At 44.6% G+C, this 12721-nt stretch overlaps 1 protein-coding gene across 1 annotated transcript in view; it reads right to left on the minus strand.

Annotated features, from left to right (window-relative positions):
• Nucleotides 1–12721, minus strand: part of LOC108796139 (phosphatidate cytidylyltransferase 1-like) — a 65783-nt gene that overhangs the window by 35457 nt on the left and 17605 nt on the right. The window contains exon 3 of the mRNA XM_018567565.1: nucleotides 2347–2555. Coding sequence (XP_018423067.1) covers nucleotides 2347–2555 — 209 coding nt within the window. The remainder of the gene's footprint in view (nucleotides 1–2346; nucleotides 2556–12721) is intronic.

Genomic DNA, 12721 nt, shown 5'->3' on the forward strand with positions numbered 1-12721 from the left:
GTTTTGTTGGCACCCGTAAGAAGGACCTGGAGGGTCAGCTTTAGGGAAGCAAGATCCAGCAATCAGGGGGGGTGGAAGGGAGGGGGGGGGGGGTTACTATTACCCCAGAGATCAGCTTCAACCCTTTCTTAGGACAGACAGTCAGTCCTGCTAGTTTACAACTGATACTGATACTCAAAATACAAGAGGTATGTGTATTCATACTTGAATCTTGGTGTGCTTTGTGTATTTTTTCCTGCCTAGTTATCCAGCACTGAACAACTCCTGCTCTGTGCAGTTTCCTGTACTAAAGACCAGTCGCTGCTGTTCTCTCACTTTGTGTAGGGTGACTGGTCTTGTAGTTTTCTGCTGGCAGCCTGTAGTGGGAGGACCTGCTGGGTCCCTCCAGCAGCTCTGCTCTCTGTACAGGCTATGTACAGTATATGACAATGTCACTGGTACTTTTACAAGTAATATCTGGGCATGCCAAGGTATTCAGTGTACACAAAGTGGATTGATATCATTTGTGACCATTGAGGAATATATCTGAAGCTGAACTCTGGGATGAGCAAATATTGTCTAAATAGAAGAGGTGTGTGTATTCTTACTTGAACCGCAATGTGCTTTGTGGATTGCTTCCAGACCTGTGCAGTAATCCAATGTAAAACGTTGCCTCTGTTCCGGAGCTTCCTGTAATGAAGACCAGTCACTGCTGCCCTCTAGCCTTCTGCAAAGGGGCTGGTCTTGTCTATGCCCCCTCCTGTAGTTATCTGCAGGCAGCCAATAGAAGGTGGAGGCTGATGGGCCCCTCCCACAGCTCTCCTTGGGCTATGTACTGCAAGGTGATGATGCCCCCCACAGCTCTCCTTGGGCTACGTACTGCAAGGTGATGATGCCCCTGCTACTTATACAAGGCAGTACACGGGGTGCAATGGTATTTGGTACATACAAAGTGGATTTTTATCCTTTGTGGCTACTAAAAGAAGTATTGGGAGAGTAAAATGTACTCTACCCAATAGTTTGAGCCGGTGTGTGACACTGCAGTTGTCACACATTTGCTCTATAGATCAAGAACTGAGTGATCACAAACCACTGATTGTTCAGCTCACGATTGTCTCCCTGCAGAGAGCGGTGACTGCCAGTCAGGGATTCCCCTCTTTCCTCTCCCTGTTCCTCCAGTGCTCATTGGAGAGACAGATAGGGTAGGGGGTGGGCTCAGCTGACTCTGGCTCTAGAGAGGCAGAGCCAGCTGTCAATCAGGCAACAGGGTGGATGCCAACAATATTGCCGCCTGTAGCACAGCTCTGCGCTGTCAGCAGATAAGTGAAAACAGCTGTGCCCCGAGTTGAGCTTTAAGTGACAACGGCTGTGCCCCGAAATGAGCTTTAACTGCCTCCGGGCCGGCCGTAGTAAAAAAACGGCCGGCCAGGAGCTCTCTAGATCTGAGTGGGCGTCTTTAGACGTCCGCTCAGACACGCCCCCTTGCGCGCGACGCCGGGCGCGCGCGAGCGGGAGGTCGGCTAGAACTATGAGGTGAGTGAAAAGCACTCACCTCATAGTTCTCCTTTAAGTGACAACGGCTGTGCCCCGAGTTGAGCTTTAGGTGACAACGGCTGTGCCCCGAGTTGAGCTTTAAGTGACAGCGGCTGTGCCCCGAGTTGAGCTTTAAGTGACAGCGGCTGTGCCCCGAGTTGAGCTTCAGGGCAGGTTCACACCATTTACCGGACCAGATCTGCAACGCAGTGCTTTGCTTTTTGCTGCGATTTTGCCAGGTTTTGAATTTGTTTTCTTAGCTTAAAATGGTCTTACAGTTGCGTTATAGTGCGTTTGTATGCATTTTTGATGCGTTTCTATGTGTTCCAGACCAGACAAAAGACCAGCAGTATTTTTCTGGTCTGGATCGGACTGCACTGGTGTGAACAGAAGCCAGAAATAGCACAGGGATACAGTTTGGGCCTGGAAACAATCTGTTCTGGTCTGGAGATGATCCGGACATTGTGCGAATGGGCCCTTAATCGGTACAAAGCATACATAGATGGTCACTTAAACTATCATAGGTTGCTAAGCAACACAAACATGGATACCACCAACACAGAGCTGTACCTGTTGTGAGGGGCTTGGTTCATGTATCAGAAGGGTGCCTTGGCTGTACAGCACAGGGCCCTTTATTCCCCTGACCTTTACCACACTTCACACAAGGCACAGAAAACATGAAAGCAGATGCTGTGCCTCCAGTGAGCACGTCCATTCTATCAGGTCAAGGGCACCATGGCTTCCTGGAGGCAGACAGGTGACAGGACATGATCTCAATCTCAGCCAGCGTCTCCCTCCACACCAGGCCAACACACATACATACATATGACTCACCTTATCACTGCTGTTGTCCTGCTCGGGCTCCCCCGGCCCTCTCCTCCTGAGCTCAGGCATGTCACAGTGCTGAGCAGGGCTTGAGATTAGCAGCAGGTAAGTAGATACGAGAGAGATCACAGGGATGTGGAGAGTCACAGGAGGAGGAGGAGGCGGCTCACAGCGCACCCGGAAGCACGGAGGCAACAAACTCCGGTCGGTGTGTGTTCCTGCGAGAGGTGTGTGAGGAAGGCAGTCCGGTCACCGGGAGACATGAGCTGCTCACCGCTGGAGGTGCCTGTGTACTTTACCCCTCCTCTCCTCTGACAGCAGGAAGAAACGAGGAGGGGACGGCGTCCATTCAGCTCGTACAGGGGAGTGTCACCGTGAGGGAGGGGGCACCGCACATAAACATCGCACAAAACTTAGCCATGGAATACTTAGACTGGGTGAAGGCATGTGTGTCGCTGACAACGCAGCCGCATGATCACTGATGGCATTCACACTTCTGCTTCACCTCCAGCAAAGGTTTATAGCCATTGCAAGAAACTTTATTCATGGTTTTATAACCCGGATTGTATGATTATGGCTGTGGAAGGTGTAGGTGTAAACAAGTGCGCCCCCTACGGACGGCTCGGGTTCTGCGGCCTGCCAATGTTATTGTTCGTCAGAGGTCTGCAGGGGCGCAGAGACTGAATTACACTGCATTAGGGTCATCTGTAGAATTTGAAGAGGAAAGGATTGGGTGAGGCTTACATTCCTCATCCAGAAGGTGGAGATGAAGCAGTTTTACACAGGCTGTTTCTAGTGTTTGCGGTTCAGTGTATTGTATTGCTCTCAACTGTCCCTGGTGTAGGGGAAAATCCCCCTTTCCCTAATGCTACATTAGATATCACTTTTTTAGTTCTTGTGTAACTCACCCACTTTCCCTTATTCTGCATCTGATATCACTCTCTTAATTCTGGTGTAGAGAACCCCCCTTTCCCTTATTCTGCATCTGATATCACTCTCTTAATTCTGGTGTAGAGAACCCCCCTTTCCCTTATTCTGCATCTGATATCACTCTCTTAATTCTGGTGTAGAGAACCCCCCTTTCCCTTATTCTGCATCTGATATCACTCTCTTAATTCTGGTGTAGAGAACCCCCCTTTCCCTTATTCTGCATCTGATATCACTCTCTTAATTCTGGTGTAGAGAACCCCCCTTTCCCTTATTCTGCATCTGATATCACTCTCTTAATTCTGGTGTAGAGAACCCCCCTTTCCCTTATTCTGCATCTGATATCACTCTCTTAATTCTGGTGTAGAGAACCCCCCTTTCCCTTATTCTGCATCTGATATCACTCTCTTAATTCTGGTGTAGAGAACCCCCCTTTCCCTTATTCTGCATCTGATATCACTCTCTTAATTCTGGTGTAGAGAACCCCCCTTTCCCTTATTCTGCATCTGATATCACTCTCTTAATTCTGGTGTAGAGAACCCCCCTTTCCCTTATTCTGCATCTGATATCACTCTCTTAATTCTGGTGTAGAGAACCCCCCTTTCCCTTATTCTGCATCTGATATCACTCTCTTAATTCTGGTGTAGAGAACCCCCCTTTCCCTTATTCTGCATCTGATATCACTCTCTTAATTCTGGTGTAGAGAACCCCCCTTTCCCTTATTCTGCATCTGATATCACTCTCTTAATTCTGGTGTAGAGAACCCCCCTTTCCCTTATTCTGCATCTGATATCACTCTCTTAATTCTGGTGTAGAGAACCCCCCTTTCCCTTATTCTGCATCTGATATCACTCTCTTAATTCTGGTGTAGAGAACCCCCCTTTCCCTTATTCTGCATCTGATATCACTCTCTTAATTCTGGTGTAGAGAACCCCCCTTTCCCTTATTCTGCATCTGATATCACTCTCTTAATTCTGGTGTAGAGAACCCCCCTTTCCCTTATTCTGCATCTGATATCACTCTCTTAATTCTGGTGTAGAGAACCCCCCTTTCCCTTATTCTGCATCTGATATCACTCTCTTAATTCTGGTGTAGAGAACCCCCCTTTCCCTTATTCTGCATCTGATATCACTCTCTTAATTCTGGTGTAGAGAACCCCCCTTTCCCTTATTCTGCATCTGATATCACTCTCTTAATTCTGGTGTAGAGAACCCCCCTTTCCCTTATTCTGCATCTGATATCACTCTCTTAATTCTGGTGTAGAGAACCCCCCTTTCCCTTATTCTGCATCTGATATCACTCTCTTAATTCTGGTGTAGAGAACCCCCCTTTCCCTTATTCTGCATCTGATATCACTCTCTTAATTCTGGTGTAGAGAACCCCCCTTTCCCTTATTCTGCATCTGATATCACTCTCTTAATTCTGGTGTAGAGAACCCCCCTTTCCCTTATTCTGCATCTGATATCACTCTCTTAATTCTGGTGTAGAGAACCCCCCTTTCCCTTATTCTGCATCTGATATCACTCTCTTAATTCTGGTGTAGAGAACCCCCCTTTCCCTTATTCTGCATCTGATATCACTCTCTTAATTCTGGTGTAGAGAACCCCCCTTTCCCTTATTCTGCATCTGATATCACTCTCTTAATTCTGGTGTAGAGAACCCCCCTTTCCCTTATTCTGCATCTGATATCACTCTCTTAATTCTGGTGTAGAGAACCCCCCTTTCCCTTATTCTGCATCTGATATCACTCTCTTAATTCTGGTGTAGAGAACCCCCCTTTCCCTTATTCTGCATCTGATATCACTCTCTTAATTCTGGTGTAGAGAACCCCCCTTTCCCTTATTCTGCATCTGATATCACTCTCTTAATTCTGGTGTAGAGAACCCCCCTTTCCCTTATTCTGCATCTGATATCACTCTCTTAATTCTGGTGTAGAGAACCCCCCTTTCCCTTATTCTGCATCTGATATCACTCTCTTAATTCTGGTGTAGAGAACCCCCCTTTCCCTTATTCTGCATCTGATATCACTCTCTTAATTCTGGTGTAGAGAACCCCCCTTTCCCTTATTCTGCATCTGATATCACTCTCTTAATTCTGGTGTAGAGAACCCCCCTTTCCCTTATTCTGCATCTGATATCACTCTCTTAATTCTGGTGTAGAGAACCCCCCTTTCCCTTATTCTGCATCTGATATCACTCTCTTAATTCTGGTGTAGAGAACCCCCCTTTCCCTTATTCTGCATCTGATATCACTCTCTTAATTCTGGTGTAGAGAACCCCCCTTTCCCTTATTCTGCATCTGATATCACTCTCTTAATTCTGGTGTAGAGAACCCCCCTTTCCCTTATTCTGCATCTGATATCACTCTCTTAATTCTGGTGTAGAGAACCCCCCTTTCCCTTATTCTGCATCTGATATCACTCTCTTAATTCTGGTGTAGAGAACCCCCCTTTCCCTTATTCTGCATCTGATATCACTCTCTTAATTCTGGTGTAGAGAACCCCCCTTTCCCTTATTCTGCATCTGATATCACTCTCTTAATTCTGGTGTAGAGAACCCCCCTTTCCCTTATTCTGCATCTGATATCACTCTCTTAATTCTGGTGTAGAGAACCCCCCTTTCCCTTATTCTGCATCTGATATCACTCTCTTAATTCTGGTGTAGAGAACCCCCCTTTCCCTTATTCTGCATCTGATATCACTCTCTTAATTCTGGTGTAGAGAACCCCCCTTTCCCTTATTCTGCATCTGATATCACTCTCTTAATTCTGGTGTAGAGAACCCCCCTTTCCCTTATTCTGCATCTGATATCACTCTCTTAATTCTGGTGTAGAGAACCCCCCTTTCCCTTATTCTGCATCTGATATCACTCTCTTAATTCTGGTGTAGAGAACCCCCCTTTCCCTTATTCTGCATCTGATATCACTCTCTTAATTCTGGTGTAGAGAACCCCCCTTTCCCTTATTCTGCATCTGATATCACTCTCTTAATTCTGGTGTAGAGAACCCCCCTTTCCCTTATTCTGCATCTGATATCACTCTCTTAATTCTGGTGTAGAGAACCCCCCTTTCCCTTATTCTGCATCTGATATCACTCTCTTAATTCTGGTGTAGAGAACCCCCCTTTCCCTTATTCTGCATCTGATATCACTCTCTTAATTCTGGTGTAGAGAACCCCCCTTTCCCTTATTCTGCATCTGATATCACTCTCTTAATTCTGGTGTAGAGAACCCCCCTTTCCCTTATTCTGCATCTGATATCACTCTCTTAATTCTGGTGTAGAGAACCCCCCTTTCCCTTATTCTGCATCTGATATCACTCTCTTAATTCTGGTGTAGAGAACCCCCCTTTCCCTTATTCTGCATCAGATAGCACTCTGTTAGTTCTGGTGTAGAGAACCCTCCTTTCCCTTATTGTACATCTGATAGCACTCTGTTAGTTCTGGTGTGGAGAACCCCCTTTTCCCTCATTCTGCATCAGATAGCACTCTGTTAGTTCTGGTGTAGAGAACCCCCCACTCCCTTATTCTGCATCAGATAGCACTCTGTTAGTTCTGGTGTAGAGAACCCCCTTTTCCCTTATTCTGCATCAGATAGCACTCTGTTAGTTCTGGTGTAGAGAACCCTCCTTTCCCTTATTGTACATCAGATAGCACTCTATTTCTATAGCAGATATCCCTCTCTCATTTCTGGTGTAGAGAATCCCCCTTTCCCTAATTTTACATCAGATATCACTCTCTTAGTTCTTGTGTAACTCACTCACTTTCCCTTATTCTGCATCAGATAGCACTCTCTTTGTTCGGGTGTTGAGAACCCCCCTTTCCCTAATTCTGTATCAGATATGTCTCATTTCTGGTGTAGAGGATCCCCCTTTCCCTAATTCTACATCAGATATCACTCTCTCAGTTCTTGTGTAGCTAACCCCTTTCCCTAATTCTTCATCGGATATAACTCTATCATTTCTGGTGTTGAGAATCCACCTTTCCCTAATTCTATATCAGATATCGCTCTCTCATTTCTGGTGTAGAGGATCCCCCTTTCCCTAATTCTACATCAGATATCACTCTCTCAGTTCATGTGTAGCTAACCCCTTTCCCTAATTCTTCATCAGATATAACTCTATCATTTCTGGTGTAGAGAATCTCCATTCCCTTATTCTGCATTGGATGTCACACTCATTTCTGGTGTATAGAACCCCCTTTCCATTATTCTGCATCGGATATCACTCTGTTAGTTCTGGTGTAGAGAACCACCCTTTCCATTATTCTGCATCGGATATCACTCTCTTAGTTCTGGTGTAGAGAACCCCCCTTTCCCTTATTCTGCATCGGATATCACTCTCTTAGTTCTTGTGTAGAGAACCACCCTTTCCATTATTCTGCATCGGATATCACTCTCTTAGTTCTGGTGTAGAGAACCCCCCTTTCCCTTATTCTGCATCGGATATCACTCTGTCAGTTCTGGTGTAGAGAACCCCCTTTCCTTAATTCTACATCAGATATCACTATATTAAAACATAAGAAAGATACCACTGAGATGTGTACCAACGGCATTTTCCTTGACACCATTTGTTGCTTACGCCAAGACATCATACCTCCCTGGGCCACACAAACACATTATTTTCACAATCAAACCAGTAGACTATTTAGTCATCAATTTCCTTGCACCATTTACTCAATATATTCTTTGATGATCATTTTAGTACTTAAGTCATGCATAAGTGTGAAGTGGGTCCAGCCTTCTACGCTTTTCGCCAAAGCTTCTTCAGGAAGATAGGAGGCAGCAACAATATATAAATCAGTTTTCTGGGAACTTGGTGGTAAGTAGGTCCACATATCTGGGGGAAACACATCCCATCACCAGGAGGTATAGAAAGTAGGGAGCATCTGAAGATGATAGCCCTCTCAGCCAGCTCTTCACATCGAGCCACCTGTATCTCCTCTCTCCCTAGTGAATCCCCGCCACGCTGCAGCACACCGCCTAAATCTCACGGCATGTGACATCAGTGGCCGTGTCAGGCTTGTGGCTCTTTTTGGAAAGCTCTAGAACCTTTCTCAGATATTAAATGCTATCCATAGCCTTATTGAGGATATTTTAAATGGTGTCCATGTCCCAATAGTAACAGATGCAAATGTCACCAGCACTCCAATATGAAGATTCACGTCAGTGCAAATCCATTTTATTGACAGATGTCAAAAGACAAGCACTTTCTGGGCCGCGCAGGGTCCCCTTCATCAGGCTCAATATGAAGGGGATCCTGCGTGGCCCCGAAAGCGCTTGTCTTTTGACATTTATCAATAAAATGGATTTTCACTGACGCGAATCTTCCTATTGGAGTGCTGGTGACATTTGCATTTGTTACTGGATTTGAGCGGCCCCATCTGCAGTCATTACAAGCACCCGTTATCTTTGGAATATCCAGTAAGGAGTGTGGCAAGGTACATGGATCAATGCTTGTCCCAATAGTATCCCATAAGTGTTTGCCATGTCTGCATTATGGTCCACAACCAGGATATAACATTTTCTTCAGTGTGCTTATTTCAGCTTCTTAGGATCAACAATGACTCAAGATGTCAATCAACACCTCTGCACAAGAAAGCCCATGCATGAACAGTAAGAGTCGTTTCACTTTATGTCACACTCCCAGCCATGGTCTTTGTGTGATTGGAATACATCCTCACAAGACTGTGCTCCCAAAGGATCAAGTAAGGCAGGACTGGGAGATCCAAGGGTACCAGAAGAGTTACCATCTTTTCTGTGAAAAAGTACTGTCCCTGTGGTTTCCTTTCTATTTCCAATATAGGCAACAAGTGCTATTTTTACCGACCAGGTGGCAACCCTAGGTACCAGCAACAGTTTCAGAGGCTGGACAATATCGACTGTCCACAAAAGTTGATATTTGCATATAGATGCAGTATATAACCACAAACTATAATATCATATTGTGAAAACCCATTTAAGTGTAATGTGTTTTGCTTTAAATAAAGAATAATCTACAACATATAATATTTTTTTATTTTTTTCAGATGTACAAATTAACACGATCAGTTGAATGTGATTAATCCTATCCGGGTGAATTCACACGGGATGCATTTAGGCAATTTGCCTTGTCACAGATGGGCACAGTTCACAACATGGTGGAACGCAGAGGTGTGCGCTGAAATAAGTACTGCATGCAGTACTTTTTTCAGCACAGCGGGATGTGACTTAGTATAACTAGTATAAAGGTGCCCATACAATACTCGATTCTCGTCCGAGAATCGCGGGAAATCCCACGATCGTACGAGAATCGAGCAGTGTGAACGAAGACGGGCGACCGTTTTTACTGTACGGTCGCACGTCTTTTGTCGAACCAGCATGCTCGAAAACCCGCCGAGAATCGTACGATTGTCGGCGGGTTTCTAGCCTGCTTGTTCGATAGCTGTGGAACGGGCCGGTGTGCGCACGCGCACACTGCCCGTTCTGCATTGCGGTCATCGGAAGCCCGCCCCTCAGCGGGGCGGGCTTTCGATGATCGCAAGTACGATCTGCCCGTCCAAGGTGGGCAGATCGTACGAGCTTTCAATAAGCATAAGACAAAAGTCTTGCGATGGTCGTAAGGTGTGTGGGCACCTTAAGTGTTTTTCCCCATAGCCCTCTTAAGGGTCACAGGAGGACATATACTAACCGCCTCCCGTGACCCAAAGCTCAATACCGCAAGCTACAATGCTGTTGAGATCCACTCAGCTGCGTGAGTGACAGCGGACTCTGCTTATCTAGAGGCAAAGCCAGCTGTACCTGTCCGTTCCTCCAGTCAGTGCTGGAAGATCAGACAGGGGAGGGGGGGGAATCCCTGCGGGGAGCCGTGTCTGATAGCCACCGCTCTCTGCAGGGAGATGATCGAGAAGTGAGCGAGTGACGTATGCGTTCCCCCACTTCCCGCTCTATTGAGCCGACGTGTGACAGTTTCATTGTCACACGTCGGCTCGAACTATGAGAATGATTTATTTTCACTCACCTCATAGTTCTCCTTTAATGAAATGTCACGTGTGACATTTCAATAAAGTTCTAAAAAAAAAACCAGTGTAATGTGCCAGGATCAGCACTGTGTCGGGGACCCCACACCAGCTGCTGTGCGATGTAGTGCAGCAGCTGGTGTGAATGGGCCCTCAGTCTGTGTTTATGGTGTATCAAAATCTTTTTCTCTGTATAGATTGTAATTCTATACTTATGGCGGCAGCTGTATTTATTCATTACATATCCAGGCTGTGTTTATGTCTTTTTTCAAGTCATTTGCTCAGATGGACTGAAAACAACTGATTAAAATAAAGCTGGCTAGAGACCAGTAGAACTGCTTTTGGAAAAAAAAAAAATTTCAAAATGTTTGCTTGATTTTCTAATAGTGGGGTTAACCCATCGATCAATTTCGATCTCGGCAATGAAAAAAGTTGAAGGAGCAGGATGGAATTGTTCTCGAATGAATTACATTCTAACAGTAAATAAGGTTTAGAGAACTCTGTTCATTTGAATATTGAATGTTAAATACAAAGTTTTGAAGGACATTCTACAAGTCTCTGATGGCATTATTTATTGTTCTGATGAGATCTTTTTGTATCAACGTTTGTACGAAAACCTACTAGCATTCGGCCAGCTTTATTCTTTTAGTAGCTGCTCAGCAGGGGTGATAGTGTCTGACTTGTCACTAGATGGGGGGGAGATTACACATAAGATACAATCACTCATAATAGGTGAGCACAAGCATATCATATAATACTTTCACCGCAATCATTTTAAACTGAAATTACCTGAGAATTTTCCTTTCCATGCAACATTTGATCGTTCACCATGAAAATTGAGCATCTGCTGATTCTTATTTCAGACCAAGTTACATAGCATTTTTGGGGAGGCAAACGGTGTCAGGTTCTTACTGTCAAGATAACTTGATAGGAGCTAGAAGTGTTGCATATCCATACATTATTAATATGCATGAGAGTTTGTCTAGATGTTAGACTATGTTCCCCTTCACACAATTTGCATTGTCCAGGGTTTCTGATTTTGCTTATAAATCATATCAGTCAGTTCTGTGACACATGCTATGAAACATTTATTTAACCACTTCTGTGTCAGCCACTGTTGTTTGTTTCACTTCCAGTTGCAGTTCGGTTTGCAGGGTCTGGTGATGGAACTGATGGCTTTTAGTAACACCTGGAGTCCAGCACTAAGCTCAGGAAAGAAATTCTACTGCAGCAAGCACTTAATAGCTCTATGTAACCACATCTATGTTCAGTGGGATTTCTTCTGAGATCCATCATGGAGCAGGGCAGAGGTGATCCAGCTCTGTCTTGCTTCATCCTGTAGATAAAGATAATTTGAATAGTGATCCATTGCTTGCTGATAAAATGGCATGCCAGTGGTGCAGTGATCAAAAGCTTCCAAGGGTACTGCCCGTGTGGTCTTTCCACTCCATGGGCAAGAGAAAGCAGCGGCTGTACAGAAACCGGATCGCTTGTACATTAACAGCAATCGCCTGCTGTTCAAAGCGATACCAAAGATACCTGCTGCAGCAGCCGTGTTGTTGTTTTAACCACTTTAACGGGCTGCCATCTATAGACGTATTGCGGCCCGGAAGTGGTTGATCTCTCTGGCCCAACATTGCTCCATTCCTCTATGCCGTCGGTAAGTAGGTGCTAAGAAGACATTCAACTGGGTTTACCAGTCCATCAAAATCACCCTCTCACAATAACATCTAGGTGTTTTTCAAAGTCATGGCACTACACAGAAATTCCACAGCAAGGTTTTGGGTAAATGTCCCTTGTCCTTTTATACATCCTTACCATGGACTTAGCATCAGTATTCATTATTGTAAACGTTCTCTTTAAACAGTTGACCTCTTAGTATATATACAGTATATATCATCTTCAACTAATGCAATCCCTAATATTTGGAAATAACTTTTTTCACATTTGGAGCCCTGAGCAACTTTAAAGTAGTATTATTGTCTTTTTTTTTTTTACATATGCTAGCAAGCAGTAGATAGATCCAGTAGCTCTAGTAGATCCAGATCACATGTGCAACTCCACAAATTAGTCTCTATAAAACACACCAAAAAAAAAGGGTTCACAGAAACACTTCGGATGTTACACTAAGAAATACCTTTTTGGAATGGAGAACAATTGCACTTTATATATTGTTGAAATAACCTCTTAAAGAACCCTTTTTTTGTGTGTGTGTTTTATAGAGACCAATTTGTGGAGTTGCACATGTGATCTTGATCACAACACATTGCACATGCTGTTTTGAGATTGAATTGAATTTAACCATTGGGGAGGTCACATATTGTGTTGAGACAAACACTATGCACTTTATGGTTTATTGTTTATGTCTAAGTTGTAGGTTTTTTAGCGCAGTGGCTTTATTGTCTTGAGACAATTTAAGGTAAGTCCTTAAAGCAGCATAGGGGGGGGGGGGGGGGGGTGATGTAA

This window comes from Nanorana parkeri, unplaced genomic scaffold, assembly GCF_000935625.1.
Source record: "Nanorana parkeri isolate BGI_ZX_2015 unplaced genomic scaffold, ASM93562v1 scaffold1064, whole genome shotgun sequence".
In the NCBI taxonomy this organism is placed as follows: domain Eukaryota; kingdom Metazoa; phylum Chordata; class Amphibia; order Anura; family Dicroglossidae; genus Nanorana; species Nanorana parkeri.